Source organism: Panthera onca, chromosome C1 (assembly GCF_046562875.1).
Source record: "Panthera onca isolate mPanOnc1 chromosome C1, mPanOnc1 haplotype 2, whole genome shotgun sequence".
NCBI lineage: Eukaryota > Metazoa > Chordata > Mammalia > Carnivora > Felidae > Panthera > Panthera onca.
In genome coordinates, this window is record NC_138346.1 from 121,209,768 (window position 1) to 121,231,086 (window position 21,319).

At 36.8% G+C, this 21,319-nt stretch overlaps 1 protein-coding gene across 2 annotated transcripts in view; it reads right to left on the bottom strand.

The window, feature by feature from the left end:
* MAN1A2 (mannosidase alpha class 1A member 2) overlaps positions 1–21,319 on the bottom strand; it is a 177,837-nt gene that overhangs the window by 51,107 nt on the left and 105,411 nt on the right. For both annotated transcript variants that reach the window (XM_078451526.2, XM_078451527.1), the window contains exons 7-8: positions 21,055–21,178; positions 16,702–16,795 (exon numbers count right to left, since the gene is read on the bottom strand). In XM_078451526.2, coding sequence (XP_078307652.1) covers positions 16,702–16,795; positions 21,055–21,178 — 218 coding nt within the window. The remainder of the gene's footprint in view (positions 1–16,701; positions 16,796–21,054; positions 21,179–21,319) is intronic.

A 21,319-nucleotide genomic window follows, 5' to 3' on the forward strand; every position in this document is an offset into this window, starting at 1 on the left:
GATGGACATTTAGGCTCTTTCCATAATTTGGCTATTGTTGAGAGTGCTGCTATAAACATTGGGGTACAAGTGCCCCTATGCATCAGTACTCCTGTATCCCTTGGGTAAATTCCTAGTCCTCTCCTCTCTTAAAAGAGTTTGAACTTAAGGCTGCTGCTTGCTCCTTATTCCCCTACATTCTGGCTTTAGCCTCCCACACAGAGCCGAAGCAAAATGGTACTCTACAAGTTAATAGCCACTTTTCAGTCCCAATACATCAAATAAAATTTACAAGTCAGAGAAGATGACTAGATCACACAAGGCAGAAATAAGGGAGAGAACAGAAGGCCCAAATTAACTAAAAGGGAAGAAGAAATCAAGGAACCGATTTTAGAGTTACTAAGAAGGTAAAAACAACAGGACAGGAATCTGGCCACACTGTCAAGTTTCTGGCACAGGCCAGGCTATGTAAAGTGTGGGTGAAATAAGGAATCACAATGAGGAATAAGTTTTAAAGTAGAGATAATAAGCTCAATTTTGTACCTAGTGAGTTTAAGATACCCCCCAAACAATCAGGAAACAAATATCCTGTACATGGGAGGTTTTAAGTTTAAAGCCCAAGAAAAATCAGTAATGAAATACTGACTTCTATCAGGAGGGGGGTGGAGGGACAATTTTTTCTGTAAAGGGCCGGATAATATACAGCCTCTGCTGCGTGCTCCTCTGTTTTGTTGTTGTTGTTGACGATGATGATGACTGTTTAAACCCTTAAAAAATATCGAAAAAATAAACCTACTTTTAATTTGTAGGCCGAACAAATGCAGGCCAGAGGGTAGCCTGACGTAGTTTGCCTATTGCTGATTCAGATTTCACTGATATATAGGACACAGTTCATCCTGTAAAAAGAGAGGAGGTCTGTGAGGCACAAATGGAAAGGATAAGAAGAATTCCTGGAAATATCAACATTTAAGAAGCTAGGTGAAGAAGAGTATGAAACAAATTCCCATCCCTTTAAAGCACACTGGCCTTGTGTGAATGTGGTAAAAAGTAACATCATGCTGGTTTCAAGTCCAACCCTCAACAGGCCTTACAGGCTCCACTTCTTTTTATGGGACCTTGCTACTGTCAGGGAAAGATGCATGGTATAGCCCCTGATAGATGGTGAGAAACCCTAGGGGGCAGGGCTGTGTCTCCCCAGGTGGGGCTGTGATAGATCAGCCAGTCTTCAGCCAACCTGACTGCTCGCTGAGACACATGAGTAAGTCCAGACAAGACTGGCCTCTCAGCCAACCTGTAGATTTTGAAGAAATAAGAAAGTTTTAAGCCACTAAATTTAGAGTGGTTTGTTATACAGAAATAGCCGACTCACACACTGTCCTTTCTGGACCAGTCTACTGGCCCACATAAGAAATTACTTTTAGTGGAGTGATAGAAAGCAGAGCCCAGAATGCAATGTATTAAGAAGTGAACAGAAGGCCAACAAGAAAAACCAACGAATATAAACATTTCTTCAAAAGGCTACGTCATGATAGGAAGAAGAGAGGTGGAGTGTCTGCTAGAAGGGGCTATGATAATGAAGAATCAAGGAAATAGAGACAAGGACTTCCCAGCAACTGAAAAAGGAACCAGGACTGTAACACATGGTAAAATTAAAATGGGAACACCAAGAAAGAAAAGAGTTCAAGTGCTGAAAGAAGACATAATACAAAACACAGGTCAAAGGAAAATCCTACTCAGGATTGTCTGAGGCTGGAAAAACAGAGAAAAGCCCAGTGACTAAATGAGCTGAGAGGTAAAGAGATCTCCTACATAAGGATCTTTACTTTCACTTTGACTTAGGAAGCAAGGTCACCTGGGTGAAGGGAGGTAAAGCGTATGGTGACCAACTTTTTAAAAACTACCAGAATACTTCTGGGAATAACTGCAATTTTTGAAAACTAGAAGAATAGAGGGGCACCTGGGTGGCTCAGCCAGTTAGGTGTCCAACTTTGGCTCAGGTCACGATCTCACAGTTCGTGAGTTTGAGCCCTGTGTCAAGCTCTGTGCTAACAGCTTGGAGCCTAGAGCCTGCTTCAGAGTCTGTGTCTCCCTCTCTCTCTCTGCGTCTCCCCCTCTCTCTCTGCGTCTCTCCAGCCTGTGTGCCTTCTCTCTCTCAAAAATAAATAAACATTAAAAAAAAATTTTTTTAAGACCTAGAAGAACAGAATGAGACATACAAGGGGCAATAGGGAACAAAGAAATTAATACCTTGAACAACAAGTTCATGATGAGGTTAGGCAATGGAACAATAGAAATGTGCTTCACATTTTGTTCAGAGGGAAGATACAGTAATGATTAATTCTAAATGTCATTAGAAAAATACAAATAATCAGGGTGCAAGTTAAAATTCAAGGGCAATTGTTAGAAAAGATGAAAATATATATGTTTTTGAAACCAGTAAAGAAAAAGACAATGAAACAAAAGACTTAAGGCAGCATAGGGAAGATATTTTAAGAATGTATAATAAATAGAAAAAACCCTAAATAAACAGAAACTGACTTAGAAAGACTTGTGTTTTGGACCCAGATGGAGTAACCAGTGACTGAGTTTACCCTGTAACCTAAAACAGCCAAAACCAATGGACATGTACATGAAATGATGGTTTTCAAGATACTGAGCATCAGGCAACAAAGGACGGTGATCTGTGAGATATGAAAAATAAACAAGGTGAGTCCCATGACTGCCCCAGATTACTGCCTCAAGAAAGTTTCCCGGCAGAAGCACAGGGAGAAGAAAATAACGCAGTCCAGAAAGTCCAAGGCAGCCAGGGTTCCCAGACCAAGGTGCCAGAGAGGAGACCTGCACAGAAAGAGAAACTAGATATCTGCAAAGGGTTCCCTTGAGTATCCAGCAGAGTACTGAGTAGCACACATATGTGAGGAAACTACCTGATACTGGGAGAAAATAGCACAAATGGACTGTCTTGGGCTCACCAAGAGCCTACTGGTAATAATGCCTCTTCCCCTGAGCCAGACTAGAAAAATTCATACTTCATGGGGAATTAGACCAGAGAACACAGGAGGGGATAATCAGCCCTAGCACTGAGTGCAAGGCACCAGATTCCCCTAATAAATCATAAAATCAACACAGGAAAAGGTCCAATAGTTTCCAAGTAACTTAACTGTATCCCTGAACAAAACTCAAGACGATTTCTAGGAAAAGGAAACTATCTGGCACTTAAGCAAGGTAAAACTGACAATGTCTGACACCTAATCCAAGATTACCAGGTATGCAAAGAAGCAGGAAAGAAACAACTCACAATGAGAATAAGGAACCAGTCAAAACTTTATCTAGAATTGACACAAATGGTACAGTGACCAGAGAAGAATATTAGAAGTTATTAGAACTGTGTTACCTATATTCAAATAGGCAAGTAGAGAGACAAGGAAGATATAAAAAGATCCAAAATGAATTTCTAAAGATGAAAACTACTGTGTTAGAGACAAACAAATACAGTGGAAGGGATCAGATAATACATACGAAAAGATCAGTGAACTTGAAGGCACTGCAACAGAAATTACTGAACATGAAACAAAAAAAAATTTTTTTAAACAGAAACAAGTATCAGTGAACTAAGTGGGTCACTACACAAATAATTAGAATCTCTGAAAGAGAGACACGACAGAAAAACTATTTGAAGAAATAATGGCCAAAATTTTTCCAAATTTGATAATAACTGTAAACTCACATGATAATGAAAACACAACATATCAGCATTTGTGGGATGCCACTAAAGCAGTACACAAGGGAAAATTAACAGCATGAAACCCTATTAGAAAAAAAAAAAAAAGGTTTCATATCAATGACTTCAGCTTCTACCTTAGAATCTAGAAAAGGAAAAGGAAATTAAACACAAAAGTAGGTTAAAAAAAAAGACAAATAATAAAGGTTGGGGTAAAAATCAGTGAAACAGAACCTACAGATTTTAAAAGGATAAGGGAGTATTATGAACAACTTTACGCCAATAAATTTTTAAAACTAGATGAAATAGACACATTCTGATAGACCAAACTTACCAAAACTCACTCAAGAAGAAACAGATAATATGAACAACTTTCCACCTGTCAAAGAAATTGAAATTGTACTTAAAAACCTTCTCCCCAAAAAACTCCAGACTTGGATAGCTATGTTGGTAAATTCTATCAAACATTCAAGGAAACAACAATAAAACTGAGGAGGAGGGAATACTTCACAACTCACTCTGAGGCCAGCATCGTAATAGTACTAAAACCAGACAAAGACAAAAAAGAAACCTACGGAGGAATATCTCTCATTTAACAAATCAATTATAAGAAAATATTGAAAGGCTAATACATCATGAACATCTAGAATAAATACATATGATTTATTCTAGAAATGCAGAGAAGGTTTAACATTCGAAATCAATCAGGTGGGGTGCCTGGGCAGCTCAGTCAGTTAAGCATCTGACTTTGGCTCAGGTCATGATCTCGCGGTTCATGGGTTCAAGCCCTGCATCGGCTCTGTGCTGACAGCTCAGACCCGGGAAAGAATCTCCCTCTCTCTACCCACCCCCCACTCATGCTCTGTCTCTATCTCAAAAATAAACAAACATTAAAAAAATAAGATAAAATCAATGTGATTCACTCTATTCAATAAACCAAAGAAGAAAATAGATGCACACACAAAATATTTAAAATACATTCCTGATAAAAAAAATTTTAAGCAAACCAGGAAAAAGGAACTCCCTCAATATCACAAAGGGCATCTACAAAAAAAACCAAACCCTACCGTTAAAGACTGAATGCTTTCTCCCTAAGATCAGAAATCAAACAAGGCTGCTCCCTTTCATCACTTTTCTTCAACACTTCCCTACAGGCTCTAGCAGGTGCAAAGGCCAAAAAAGAAATGGATTAAATTTAAATAAATGGCATTCATATTGGAAACAAAGATGTAAGCTATCTTTACATAGAGATAATAAGGTCATCTATGAAGAAAATTCAATGGAATCTACAAAAAAGCTACTAGAACTAAAAATTGAGGTTAGCAAGTTGCAGACACAAGATGAACATACTAAATCAATTTTATTTCCATATTTTAGCAACAAAATATAAGAAACTGGAATTTAAAGTATCATTTTTAACAGCATCAACAATATGAAACATCTACAGGTAAATCTGGTGAAACACATGAAAGACCTGTGCACAGAAAGTGACAGAATATTTGAGAGAAGTGGTGAAGAATACCTAAATAAATGTTGAGACTGATACAACCTGTGCACAGGCCGGAAGATGTCAACTGTCAAACAGTGTTAAGATGTCAATTTCCCCCAAATGATTTCCCAATCAAAATACCAGCAGGGTTTTCTATAAATACTGACAAAGTGATGCTAAAATTAATATGGAAATGCAAAGGACTTAGATAACCAAGACAGTTTTGAGAAAGAAAAAACTCAGAGGGCTAATCCTACTTGATTTCAATACCTGTAATAAAGCTAGAGTAATCAAAACAGCATGGCACTGGCATAATAATACATAAATAGGCCATCAGAACAGAAAAGAATCCAAAAACTTATACCTATATGTACAACTGATTTCTGACAAAGGTGCAAAGCCAAAGCCAATGCAGTGGAGAAAAGACAGTCTTTTCAACAAATGGGTGTATGGAATAATCAGACACCCACATGCAAAAGAGAAAAAAAAAAGAAAGAAAGAAAAGAAAAAAAGAACTTTGATACCTGTATAAAAATCAACTGAAAGCAGATCACAGACCAAAATATAAAACCTAAAGCTCTGCAACTTTTAGAAGAAAACACAGGAGGAAATTTTGTGGCCTTGAGTTAGACAAAGATTTCTTAGATATGACACAAAAGAATAATTCATTAAAAAAGACTGATAAAATGGGACTTCATAATTGGAATCTTTTTTCTTTAACATTGTTAAAGAATGAAAAGACAAGTCAAAGACTGAGAGAAAACCTCCATTTACAAAATGGGCAACCGGAGAGGGGTCTGATCAGATAATTCACCAAAGAAGATAAATGGATGGGAAGTAGCTCATGAAAAAGACATCTCACTGGTGATTTGGGAAGTGTTAATCACCTATTACAGTGGCTAAAAGGAAAAGGCTGACCATGTCAAGTGCTGGTGCACGTGTGGAGGAACGCTGCTCATGGGAATGGAATATGGTACCATCCACTTCAGAAAAGAGTTGGACAATTTTTACTAAGTTAAGCATACACACCTACCATATGATACAAACATTCACTCCCAGGTCTTCACTCAACAAAAATGACAACGTACGTCAACGTGAAGGCTTGTATGTCAATGCTCATAGCACTTTGTCTGTGATCACCCCAAAGTGGAAACAGCCCAAATGATCATCAACAGGTGAACGGAGAAACAAATCAGGGCATTCTAGAAAGTAGAACTCTACTCAGAACTACTGATAAACACGGCATGGGCAAATCTCAAAATAATCATGCTCTGTGAAAGAAGCCAGACAAAAATAAAGCATACAAAGGGTTCCATTTATACAAAGCTCTACAAATGCAAATGTATCTATGACGAAAGAAAGCAGATCAGCAGTTGCTTAAGGAAGAAGTGAGAAGGGGAGTGAAAGAAGACTCATAAAGGGGGATGAGGAAACCTTTAGAGGTGATAGATAGGTTCATTATTTTGATTGCAGTGATGATTCCATAGGTATATACTCATTTAAAAACTTACCAAACTGTACACTTTAAACATGTACCGTTTACTATATGTCAATGACACCTGTTTGTTTATTTAGAGCGAGCATGCAAGCAGGGGAGGGGCAGAGACAGAGGGAGAGAGAGAATCACAAGCAGGCTCTGCACTCTCAGTGCACAGCCCAACGCAGGGCTCGATCTCACAAACTGTGAGATCATGACCTGAGCTGAAATCAAATCGGGACGCTTCACTTACTGAGCCACCCAGGCTCCCCGACTCTACCTTAATAAAGCTGTTATTAAAAAAGCAAGTAAACAAAACAAAAAAGATACCTGAAATTAGTCCTATCAGTAACGCAACAAACTTAACTCCATTTAAAAAATACTGAGAATCACACTGGAATTCAAAAAAAAATTTTTTTAAACCTCTATAAATACACCATAAAACTTTTTAATCAAGATATACCTAAATAAAATTGCTCAGGAAACTGAAAATAAGGAAATGGTCAAAAGTGAGTTGGGGATGGACAGGAGGTTTGTATAGAAGATTTGGAAGAGTAAGCAAGAGAAGTAAACTGATCAAAGAACTGTCAGAGGTACAAAAGATCCAGGTGGAAATGGAAATTATAAATTTATAGCAACTTCAACATAACTACAGATGATTTTCATCAGCAATGCTCAGCTGAGTCTACAAATGGGAAAGGTAGATGGCTGGGTTGATACAAGTTTTGGGATTGGAAGGACAGATAAAATAGAAGGTAAAGTACTCGAATACTCCCCCATTGGTTTGGATCCTATGCAGTCTAGGCTGGATACGAAAAGAAGCAACAGGTCACCAATCCTCTTGTCCAAATATTCAGGATCCTTGCTCCATTGTTTTGTTGCACCCAACCAGGTAAAACAGCAGCCCAGTTGTCAGTCTGCTCTACTATTATCCCCAAATTCGCAACTTTCACCATGAATGAGAACCCCAACATCGCTTGTCAACTTTAGCGTGACTTCTTGATTACTGTTCTTTCCCAGTCCTTAAAGCAGGTATTTGAAATCTCTTCTTCAAAAGTCCCCTACAGCTCTACCTTCTGCCTACTCTCAGCATACAACCCTGCCTCCTAATTCACAGAAAAATATAGACCACTGATGGGGGAGAGAGGAAACCCTAAAAACGTATCTTTCAACTTGTTGCACCCCCAACTATCATTTTATCTGTTCGCTTTGCTTATTAAAGAGGAAGAAATACCCCTTCTCTACATACTCCATCTAGCTCTGGACCCTAACTACTTCTGCTTCCTTCTCAGGAATCCTCCCCCTCTTGGCTGGTTTTATCTATAACATCTACCCTTCAACTGAATTTAAATGTTTATTAACATCTTAAAACTGAATAATCTTTCTTGAAGATACTATACACTTTGAGTTTGAAACCTATCAGATGTTTACTGAAAAAAAAAGTGAAAAAAGAGAAATCATGGATGATGTCTAGATTTCTGGCTGGGCAAATGGGTGAACAATGGTGCTCTTCACTGAAATTGATAATACTGAAGGAGGAAATGATTTAAAGTAGAAGGAGTTTGAATTTGGGGCATGTGGAATTTGAGGCACTAGCTGGATATCCAAATAGATGTGACAATCAGGTATGTGGAAATCCCGAGAGACTAGGGATATACACTTGGGGGTTACCAATATATGAAACAGATTTGAGCCATGGGAGTTTGCAGGGAGTGATTAAAGAACACAAATGGTACGCTGGGGCATGACACTTACACAAGTAAGAGTCATTCAAGTAACACATTGGGCATTTTCTATTTTGTCCTAGCCACCTACAAATATTTCTAGGCATGGTGTCATCTACAGAAAGGATTAACAAATGAGCAGGAAAGAAAACAAGATAACGGAGACATACAGGAATTAAAGGAGGTAAAATAACAGGGTAATTAGCAGAGAAAGGCAAAAGTCTTTGGTATCATGATTTAGGGGAGATGTTGTTTAGGTCTGTGAATTACTGCCAGGGTTTACAGATTTAGTTCTAAGTTACCAAGGCTCTAGGACAACAAAGAGGTTCTCTCCAGCTCTTCTAGGCTGTTGCTCTAGTTGAAGATTATATGCTTAATAAATGAATAAACAGCCGAAGCCTGAGATCCATGGTAACCTCAGAATTTATCACCCAGTAGTCTGACCTTGCTTAAACTACTGAATCATGTCTTCCCAGGCGTCAAATCTGATGAACCATGTCACTCTCAGGTCCTTTGGAGATGCAGACATTGATAACACATCATAAAGCACTACTAAATATCAATGATTCGTACGATCTGCCTCAGCATGTTATTAAGTTAATGGCAGGTTTCTAACGGAAGGTATTTTTTGAAGTTTTCTTATAGGAAATTCTAGAATAAAAGCTGATATTTGTATCATGTCATGGATTATGAGGCATTTTCAAACACAGTACCTCAAAAATATGACCTACATGATCATCCTATTAGAAAAGGATAATGAGAACAGATGAAGAAACAAAAAGCATGGAGAAATTAAATAACTCATCTAAATTATTACAGTAAATTATTAAGCAGGAAAGCCAGGGTTAGTCTTCTAACTCATACCCATACTTGTTTTTTCCATGATTTTTAATTTAGTAGTATAAAACATACTGAATCCGTAATGAACAATTTCCTATATTTTCTTCCCTTTAGTCATTATATGGCATCGGCTAAGCGCTGTGCTTGGAAAGCCAGTGAGAAAACAAAGAGGAGAAAAGAGAAAAAAATACTAATAATGTGCCTTTAAATCTAGGTTCCTTACTATGTTCTTTTATATCTGTTGCCAAGTACTTTTCCTGAAGGTAATTACCAATAATTATTCTCTGTGATTGCTATGTGCATGTCGCAGACACCACCATTACTCTAATTACAATACAGTCAGCCAAAGCTGGATTGTTAAATTTCAGTTCGATTCACTGTTTGTTTTGCAGACTATTTATAGATGTGATAGATGTATAGTGCTCAAAGACAATAATGGATTTGATACACTTTTCTGAAGCTGATATAAAATATACAAAAACATTAAAAGGAACAAATTGGACAATTTAGTGAAGACCACAGCTGCTAAAAGGATATTAGGATAGTTTCCCTGGGATTTTGAAGTCCCCTTGCTAAAATAACCAGTGAATTGTTCTTTTTGTAACATTCTCAAAATTAGTAACTGCTATGTGTGAATATATTCTGAAGAAGTAATTTGAATTTATTGTGAGAAGAAAAGGAAGAATGAAATATTTTATTGCCATTTTTTAATTGTGACGAAATACATGTACCATGAAAGTTGCCACTTTAATCATGCTTTAAGTGTACCATTCAGGAGCATTAATTACATTCACAATGTTGTACAGCTCTATTTCCAAAACTTTTTCATCATCCCAAAGAGAAACTCTGTACCTGTGGAGTAATAATTCCCACCTCCCCTTTCACCCAAGTCTCAACCACTAATCCACTTTCTGACTATGAACTTGACTGCTTTAGACTATTTGGTAAAGTGCAATCATACAGGACTTGTCCTTCTTGTGACTGGACTTTTTCATTTATCACAATGCCTTCCAGGCTCATCTGTGTGGCAGCGTGTGGCAGCTCTTCATTCCTGTCACAGCCAAACGATGCTCCATTGTGTGCATGTGCCACAATGTGTTCGTTCATTCATCTGTTGGACACTTCGGGTGTTTCTACTTGGGCTACTGTGAATAAGGGTTGTGTGAACGTTAGCATACAAGTATCTCAGTCCTTACTTTCAAACTTTGGGGTATATACTCAGGAGTTAAATTGCTGGATCACAGTGGGTTTTCTGTAGTTAACTTTTTGAGGAACTACCAAATTGTTTTTCACGGTGTACATTCCCAGCAGCGATGTATAAGGATTCCAATTTCTCCCCACCACCTTTGCTTACACATATTTTCTGTCTTTTTGATGACAGCCATCATAGTAGGTATGAAGTGGAATCTCATAGTGCTTTTTTGACTTGTCTTTCCCTAATGACTAACGATAACGAGCATCTTTTTCACATGTTTATTTTCCACTTGCAGATCTTCTTTGGAGAAATGTCTATTCAAGTTCTTTGCCCATTTTTTAACCATCTTTTCGTTGCTGAGTTGTAGAAGTTCTTCATATATTCTGGATATTAAACTCTTATCAGATATGTGATTTGCAAATATTTTCTCACATTCTGTGGGTTGTCTTCCACTGTCATGATAGTCCTTTGATGCACAAGTTTTTACTTTTAATAAAATCCAATTTATCTACTACTTTTTCTTTTATTGCTTCTGCTTCTGAAGAAACCACTGCCAAGTCCAAGGTCATGAAGATTTGTCCCTGTTCCCTCCTAAGAGTTTTATAATTTATTTCTTATTTTTAGGGTCTTTGATGCATTTTGAGCTAAGTTTTGTATATAAAGTAAGGGCCCAATTTCATTCTTTTTCATGTCATTACTCAATTTTCACAGTACTATTTAAAAGAAAAAGTTGTATTTTTAATAATTAAGATGCTGTGAATGCTATACTGTCTGTCATTTTAAAGGCTGGCAATTCTCAGACAGTGAGTTTTTTTTTTTTTTTTTCAGTATTCTAAGATTTTGATGTGGAAAATGACATCCTCTTTTTTATTTAAAAATGTTTGTGCACAGGGATGCCTGGGTGGCTCAGCTGGTTAAGCAGCCAACTCTTGATTTTGACTGAGGTCATGATCTCACAATTCATGAGTTTGAGCCCCGTGTTGGGCTCTGTGCTGACAACACGGAGCCTGCTTGAGATTCCATCTCTCCCTCTCTCTCTGTCCTTTCCCCACACCTGCTCTCTCCACCTCTCTCAAAATAAATAAATAAACTTAAAAAAAATATTTGTGGGGTGACCAGGTGGCTCAGTCAGTTAAGTGTCCGACTTTAGCTCACATCATGATCTTGCAATTCATGGGTTCAAGCCCCGTGTTGGGCTCTGTGCTGACAGCTCAGAGCCTGGAGCCTGCTTCAGATTCTGTCTGTCTGTCTCTCTCTGCCCCTCCTCTGCTCCCACTCTCTCCCTCTCCCTCTCAAAAATAAATAAAACATCAAAATGAGTTTTAAAAAATATTTGTGCACAGTGAAGGAAACCATCAACAAAATGAAAAGGCAACCTACTGAGTGGGAAGAAAATATCTGTTATCGATATACCTGGTGAGGGGTTGATATCCAAAATACATAAAGAACTCATACAACTCAATAACAAAAAAACAAAACAAATAACCCAATTAAAAAATGTGCAGAGTATCTGAAGAGACATTTTTCTAGAGAAGACATAAAGATGGCCAACAGGCACATGAAAAGATGCTCAACATAACTAATTATCAAGGAAATGCAAACCAAAACCATACATCTGTCAGAATGGCTATTATCAAAAAGTCAAGAAATGACAAGTGCTGATAAGGATGTGGAGAAAAGGGACCCCCTTGTGCATTGTTGGTAGGGATGTACACTGCTGCAGCCACTACAGAAAACAGTATGGAGGTTTCTCAAAAAATTAAAAACAGAACTACCATGTAATCCAGCAATCCCTCTTTAGGTATTTATCCAAAGAAAACAAAAACATTAATTCAAAAAGATGTACATACCTCTATGTTCATTGTAGCATTATTTACAATAGCCAAGATATGGAAGCAACCTGAGTGTTTATCCATAGAAGAATAAATAAAGAAGATATAGTGCATATATAACGGACTATTACTTGGCCACAAAAAAGAATAAGATCTTGCCGTCTGTGACAACATAGACAGACTCAGAGCATATTATGCAAAGTGAAAGAAGTCATACAGAGAAAAACAAATACTGTATAATTTCACTTATATGTGGAATCTAAAAAAAACAAACAAAATGAAAGAAAAAGTGACTCACAGATACACAGAACTAGTGGTTGCCAGAAAGGGGGGGGGGGCGATGGGAGAAACACGTGAAGGGGATTAAAATTTACAAACTTCCAGTTATAAAATAAACAAGTCGTGGAAATATGATGTATAGCATAGGGGAATACAGTCAGTAATATAGTAATAACTTTGTACAGAGACAGTAACTAGACCTATCAAGGTGATGATTTCATAATGTATAAAAACACAGAACCACTATGTTGTATACCTGAAACTAATATAATATTGTATGTCAACTATAAATCAATAAAAAAAAGAACAACAGTGAAAAATAACCTGGTGGAAGCAACCCCAAAGTCATCAGCTGATGAATGGATAAACAACAGTGGTATATCCATAAAATGGGAGAATTATTCAGGCATTAAAAAATCCAAGTACTGATACAAGGTATAATATGGAAGAATCTTTAAAACATTTTGCTAAATCAAAGAGGCCAATCACAAAAGACCACACAGTATGTGGATGACGTGAGAAGTCTAGAACAGACAAATCTAGAGAGACACAAGAATAGATTAGTGGTTGTTTAAAGCTGCGGAGAGTGGGGAATAGGCAAATAGATGGGTGATAGCTAAATGGTACAGGATTCCTTTGGGGGTTAATGAAAATGTTCTAAAGTTGATGTTGAGGATGGTTATAAATACTAAAACCCATTCAACTGTATATTCTGAATAGGTAAATTATATGGCACATGTGCTGTTTCTCAATAAAGCTGCTTTAAAAAAAATGTTTTTAATCTTACTTTAAAACTGATAGATGTCCATTATCAAATTTAGATTAATACAGATATAAAGAAGAAAATAAAAACAAGCATTAAGGAAAAAACACAGATAACATATTTATCTAAGCCAAGTATTCTGTAACCTAACTTTTAATGGCTGCATAGTATATTATATCTGAAGGTACTACAATTTATTTAACTAAATCTCTTTCATAGGATGTTTAAAACTGCACTGTCCAATGCAACAGGCACTAGTCACAAGTAGCTATTTACTTAATTAACTAAAAGTAAATAAAATTTAAATGCAGCTCTACATCTGTACTAACATTTCCAGTGCTCAACAGCATATGCATTTAGTGACGCCTATACAGATAGCACAGATATAGAACATTTTTCTCATTACAGAAAGTTCTATTGGACAAGACTGCTTTAGAATGTTTCCAAATTATTCATATTATAAATAACTTCAAAGTTACTGCAAATAAACTTTATATATATATGTGTGTGTGTGTGTGTGTGTGTGTGTGTGTGTGTGTATATATATATATATATAGAAATATATATATGTATGTATATGTCCAAATTTCTTTGGAATAAATACCTAGAAATAAGTCACTGGTTCAAAGGGCATACAAATTTTTCAGTTTTTGAAACTCTGGATACAGGGATATGCCCATTTCCTTTATTAATTTAATAGATAAAGAATAGTGTCTTCTGTTTAAAAGCTGCATTGGGAATCACTATGTTGTATACCTGAAACTAATCCAGTTGACCCTTGAACAACATGGGTTTAAACTGTGCAGGTCCATTTACATGCAGATTTTTTTTCAATACAGTATAGTACTGTAAATGTATTTACTATTCCTTGTGATATTCTTAATATTTTATGTAGCTTTACTTTAAGAATATAACACACAAAATTTGTGTTAATCAACTGTTTATGTTATTGGTAAGGCTTTTCAGTCAACTACTAGGCTCCTGGTAGTTAAGTTTTGGGTGGGAGTCAAACTCCCACTTCCGACTGTGCCCCTAATCTCCACATTGTTCAAAGGTCAACCGTATAATATTGTATGTCAACTACACTTCAATAAAATAAATAAAATAAAAGTTGCATTGATTTGATTATGGTGGTGGTGAAGCGGGAAGAGAGGGACAAAGATCTCTACAAATAGGACACCAAAGATGGTAGTGTTTGCAAATTCTACTATGGAATTTATATAGTAAATTATATAGAATTTATATATATAGCACCAGTCTGTACAGAAAGAGGATGTTGTCACATTACATTGTCTCCATATACCATGTATCTTCAGTAACACCACTTTTAGGATTAAAAATGCACATCTGTTTATTGTCCATTTGTGTTCTGTTTTTTCATGAACCAATTTTTCTCAGTGTATCTTTCTATTAAGAATGATTATCTTTTTTCTTATTATCTTATAAGAGTTCTTGATATACAGAAGATATGAACACTCTGTTTTCCAAATACAATCAAATGTATTTCCTTAGCTTGTTATTTGCCTTTCCTAGGAAATGTAAGAGGTTAACATTTGGATAGTAAAAACTGATACCTTTTCTTTAAGGAGAAGGTTTTCCCGATTACAAAAAAAAAAAAAAAAATCTAGTATTTTTATGTTGTTATTTTTTACAGTTCAAGTTAAGCTTTACGTTATAGAATATACACTGGCATATGACGTAAAGAAGGAACTGAACATAATTTTTTCCTGATATTAGAGTTATTCCCAAATCTTAATAAAACTCTAAGAGGGAAATGTACTTTAGAATTTTAATATAATTCACCCAAGTTACTAAGCAGACATCCAAACGAGTCATCCTTATCTGGAATAAGAAAAGCACATTTTTATATTTTAGCAATGCTGTCTTTGGGGTTTTGTTTTTTCCAAAAAAGTATCATTTCCACTCAGTAGAGGCACAGATCTTGTATTTTCTTCAAAATAAAGAGAAAAATGAGCTACATGTAAAGAATTCCAGAAGAGGAAAAAGAAAAGTACAGAAGAGGAACCAAAGACTGAGATTTATTCCCAGATCCACGAAAGACACAACTGTACTGACCACTGTGCTTTCCTTTCACAAAATAAAAGACAATTTCCTTGAGAGGAGCTCCCAAGATTCCATGACAAATGTTTTCCTACTCTTGGTAGCAAACACCAGCATAGTTTCTCACTGATGGATTAAACATTATTTTCCATACATAAAATTAAGAGATTGTTATTTTCACCTCATTTTCTACTGTTTCATTATGATTTCATTAGTCCCAAAAATAACCCAACTATGTCATACTAGGGGCAAAGTAACACGTTCTACTCTTTGTTTTCGTTCTCTATCTTTCAAGAGAGAATACCATTGGTAAACCCATATTTTATTTCAATTCTGCAAGTTCCACATTTCCAAATAAACATTTATTATTTAAAAAAATGTTTTAAACCTTTATTTTTGAGAGAGAGACAGAGTGAGAGCAGGAGAGGAACAGAGAGAGAGGGAGACACAGAATCCAAAGCAGGCTCCAGGCTCTAAGCTGTCAGCACAGAGTCCGACATGGGGCTCAAACCCACGAACCGTGAGATCATGACCTGAGCCGAAGTCGGATGCTTAACCGACTGAGCCACCCAGGTGCCGCAACATTTGTTATTTTTAAAAAATCTATTCCTTCGAAGATCAATTCTGAAGCTTTAAAACATCACCCTCTCATCAAACAAAATACCTTCTCCTCACCGAGGAAGTCACTTCTGCCAGTCTCACATCACAACTGGTACATGTCTGTACCGTAACACTTACCACATTATATTCCAGCTCCAACGACTTTGAAGTGTGTCTGCTTCCCCTGCTGGCCTGGGAGCTCCCTAAACTCAGACCAAGCTCTACATAGTTATCCCTCATCTCTAGTTTCATCCAAGCATTTGGCACAGAATCTGAATAATAAGACCTGGTATTTTCTGTTAAAATGACTGGACAAATCTTGTCCAAGAGCAACTGTGCCCCCCCTTTCTAATCATTTAAGACCCTTGTTCGTTCTTCATATTCCTTTAATAAATACCTATCCAAAGCAATGCTCTTATTTACATGAAGCTAGGGTTTATAAATAGGGGAAACCCTTTTTTTTTTTTTTTTTGCAAAGGCGGCACTATTTTTAACAAAGTACTTACACATAAATGGAGTAAAATACTGCTTGTGACACAGGTTATTAGTGTTTCCATTTACACGTAGAAAAACTGAAGCGATAAAAGATTAGAAATTTGCCAAAGGTAACGGCACTAGCAGATCACAGGGTTAGAAGCTGAGGGGTTCCAACCATACGTGTGATGGACTTTTCACTACATCAAGCAAGTCTTCAGACAAATAACCTTTTGACATAGCATCGGCTGTACTAGAAATACTTACACTGACCCCAGCGACCTGTTCTTGGGTTCAAATAATTTGGATAAAGACCATTTGGACGATCCATTTTCTGAAGTAGTTTCCGAATATGCATGACCTTAACAAAAATAAAGAATACAATTAATAAAGTAAATGTCAACTAGGCTTTGTGGTTTTTCCTCACTCAGAACCTACACCATCTCCCGTGTGTCTGTCTGTGTGTGTGGTGGTGGTGGTGGTGGTGGTAGTGGTCAGGAAAGGCTTCTACTTTATAAATGACTCGTTATTTTTACCAGATGATATACCACCATTATTTAAAATTCAAGAAACAATTGAAAATATGAAGAGCACAGAAAAAAACTAATTTAAATGCCAACATTTTACTATCCAGAAATAACCATCAGAAACATCAGTAATACACATCATTCCAGACACATTTAATATGTACATATCTAAATATAAAAACAGAAATAATTTCATAGAAATGGAATCATAAAAGGACATTTATAATAAGAAGTATGAAACTAACCTGAATAGGTGAAAAAGTGAACTAAATTACTGAACTCTAAATATTGATCCCATAATAGAAATCCTGAAAATTCCTAAAATCCCCAAACTTTTGATTCCTGAAAGATCTCCCTAAAGCTACGGAGGAAAGAAATCACAAAAATATATTAAGAAGCTAGAAGCTTTCTCAGGGACTTTATCTGCATTCATCTATATACTGGATGGATTTTGAGAGTGCACAAATGTATTCTACTTGTATTCTTATTTGAGAATGTTCCTTTTACCTCTGAAGGATAAAACCTGCTCAGTATGCATGACTTGGGGAAACATCTTCACAGAACCTTATATATACTTCATTATTTTCTGGCTTGAGCACAGCACAAATCCTGTTAGGACAATGTCCCGGTCATCTTTCATTTGGCTGGACTTTGTCATTAGGCGGTTTTAGGAACTGGCCCAAGGATGGTGTGTTGTCTGTGTTCTTTCAAGGCTGAGACCAACTCTATGTACAATCCCAATCTGAATAATTCCGTGAACCACGATTAGGCAGTTTGAAATGATGCCATTAGGGATAATAAAATATTACCTTCTTTTGTCTTCTGAAAATTAGGCATACGTTGAATCCTCTCTGCCTCTTTCAGCTGCCTTTCCTTTCTGAATCTTTTTATCCATCTCTTTTTTACTGTCGATACCTTTACTAGCTTGTCTCAATTTTGTCTTCTAAGTCCATCATTGTCTTTGAACACCTCCTTTGTACTGCTTCCAATTTGGCTTTCATTTTTGGTGGTAACTGTTTCTTGCAATTTGTTACTGATAGCACATCTTAACTGTCTCTGAGCACTCTATTTCTGTTGATATACTTGTTTCACAGAGAGGAGGGCTTCATTATCTTCCTTCTCATGGCGATGTTCGGTCAGGATTTAATTGCTATTTCCTGAGAAGTATTTTTTGGGCATCTCTTATATATCCTGTTCCTTCCCTCTTTTTTTCTGATAACATACCTCTGTATAAATTCTATCCTTGTTCTTTCCTGATGAATTACTCATCGTTATTTTCCTTGAACCAGCTATTTACACAAGGATGACATAAAAGGCCAGGAAGAGACCGGACGCCTTTGCTTTTCCCCAGATAACCGAGACTAGCAATGCAGTAGCACTGCTCATAAAAGAAAATGTGTCACGCATTCTCTTCCCTCACCGAAGTTTCCTGAGAATTCTGTTATCCTAGCTTCTCAACACGCCTGTAGAAGGGTCCAAAGAAGCACCCACCATCAGTCCGTGACCCTGTTCTCAATGCTGCTAATGAGGACTTCGGTTCTGCACCTCTAGATATACCATTTATTTCAGGGAACTGTGCTCTTCTGGTTTTTTATTCTTGAAATCTGCAGCCACAAATATCCTCTCTTGTTTCCCAAACCTCTCTGCCCTTGATTACGGCAACCTTTTCTCCTATTTTGTGGTGTGAAATATCAAGTATCTCTTAATTCTGTTAAAAAGGGAATTTGCAGTTCTCTCTCTCCTTCCTGTCACTTTTAGGTGATTCCTATCTGTCAGATCCTCTACTTCAGAAATCCCATATGCTAGATTACCTTCATTTTATACATTTATCAGCTTTTAATCTCTTCATGCTTTTTCTTGGTTTCCACTATGATGGTCACCTGCTTTTCCATGTTAGCAAATCGGTTTTCAATTATGTAAAGTCACTGCTTTGTTGTTTTTCGTTTATTTATTCATAATAGAAATATAACGTTTTAAGATCTCAATTTGTTTCTTCAGTTCTGCAATCTTTTTGTATCATTATTTCTTTTGAGTTATAATTTTACTGAGTTCACTTGTTATTATAGTATAAATTACAGTGACTTCGTGAAATTTGAAAGTGGGTTCTTTATCAGTCTTGTACATGCTATTTACCACCACGGTTTTGTTACTACCCTGTTGCAGTATGTTTATGTACTTGCCACGTTTTCCCTCTGCGTCTTGCTCACGTTTAACAGGATCAGCTCTGACCTGAAGTTTGGTTTGATATGTTACAGCTGCAGTGTCTCTGAATTCATCCCTACTGTGTCGGGTGGGTGAGAGGGGAGTATTCTTCCCCTCCTGGACACAATTTGAGATCTGGAGTCCCAGTGTTCAGGGAAGATGGAGGCAAGACCCCTCGGGAGCTGTGGACAAGTGAACACCCCACACCCTCGGCACTGGTGTCCTCTGTGAGATGGACTGATGGGGAGTGCCAGGAATCTGATGACGTGCTTCCTTTGCCCAGTAAGGGTTCAGAACAAGGTGGGAAACAGACTTAAGTACCATGCCACAAGCTTTCTGCTTCTTGGCTGTCACATACTTGTGACATGAGACTGCAGCCTCTCCTTTCATTGCTATGGATAAATGTTTGCCGGTCTTTAAGATTTTTGTTAATTTCATCAGGAAAAGAAAAATTCTGTGTCTTCCTTTACTGCTGTCTTTACCTGCAAATTCTTCTCAACCGATGAAACAGCTCACACATAGAAAGTAATATACACAGATTCCACTCACATCCCAATTTAAGAAATGCAACACTACAAACACCTTTGCTGCACTGTTTATACATTTACAGAGCACGGACTCTGTCCTGGCTGTACTCACAGTTCTGAGTTTTATGTTCATCACTTCTGAATTCCCATACAAAACATATTATTCAGCTCTGCTTGTTTTTAACTTTTTAAAAAAGGTTGTATCATATTCTCTTAACTGATAAATATAATTCAATTCTTCCTACTGCTGTACTGAATTTTATTACATAAATTGCTAATGCAAATGATTCTTCTATGTATAGTATGGTGTAAATGTACATATCAAAGAGTGGAATTGCTGGGTCACAGGGTATATGTATTTTCAACTTCACTAGACTTGTCTTTTAAATTTAAGCCTTTAATGCTCCTCAAATGGTTATAATCTGCAATGCTGCCCCTGTCACAATGTTTCCACATATATATAGATCTATTTAAGGAACATTTATTCTGTTCATCAGTCTATTTGTCTTTATGCACCAACACTTCCCTGTGAGTGTCGATATGGGTAATGCAAACCCACTCCACATTTCTCCTCTATATAAATTCTAGAAGAATCTTGTCAAGTTTCATTTTTTTAAAAGAAGCCACTGAAGTTCTAAGTGGCACTGAATTAACGCTACAGATCAATCTGGAAAAGACTAAAGTTTTTATGATACTGTTTAGCTGTACATGAACAGAACATCCTTCTCCATTTACTTAGGTCCTCCTCAACGTCATTCAAGTGTTTTGAACTTTATTTATCTTTTGTTAAGCTTATTTGTAAGGAAGTTACACTCTTGTTCCCATCACGTAAAGTTCCTACCACATATGTTTGTTAACACTGATACTTTCTTGCCTGTTGTAGTTGGTGCAGAGAAATGCTGGTGATTTTTCATATCTATATTGATCTTCTATTCAAAACTGTAAATATGCTCTTATTTCTAATAGTTTAAATACAGATTATTTTAAGATTTCAGGTGGATAATCATGTAATCTGTGAATGATTATTTTTTTCCTTCTTCCTTTTCAATTCAATTCAATTCTTTAACTTTCTGTTCACTTTGTTTTTCTTGTTCTGGAGCTAGGGACACTGCAACGCGATGCTGAATAGAGATGGCAACAGAATTTTCACAAAACTACTAGTGGTTACACTTCTCAAATAACAGTAAATATTGTAAAGAGAATGGACATTCCTTTAGATAGTTTAAAAAGAAAAAAAAAGGGGGGGCCCAGAGTACTGACATACACCTTCCTGGAAAGGCAAACATTTTCCAAGCAACGATCGTTCGGTAAATCTTAAAGAACTCTTTTATGATAAACAAAGAGAAGGCGGCGAGAAAACTGACCTTCTTGTAGTAGACGGGGTCCCCTGTCAGGTAGCTGAGGTGGACAAACTCCATGTGCAGTGTACCAAATTCGGCAAGAATGCTGCTACCTGCAGATGCCCAGCCCCAGTTCCGCCCTACTCCACTGAGGGAAGGCAAAGGTCAAAGGAGACAGAATTGGAAAAAGACCAGAACATTTTTGTAATGAGTACATAAACTTTAATTCTTTTAGAAATTATTATATCGAACACAATAGCTTGTTTATATCTAACAGATTATTATAACT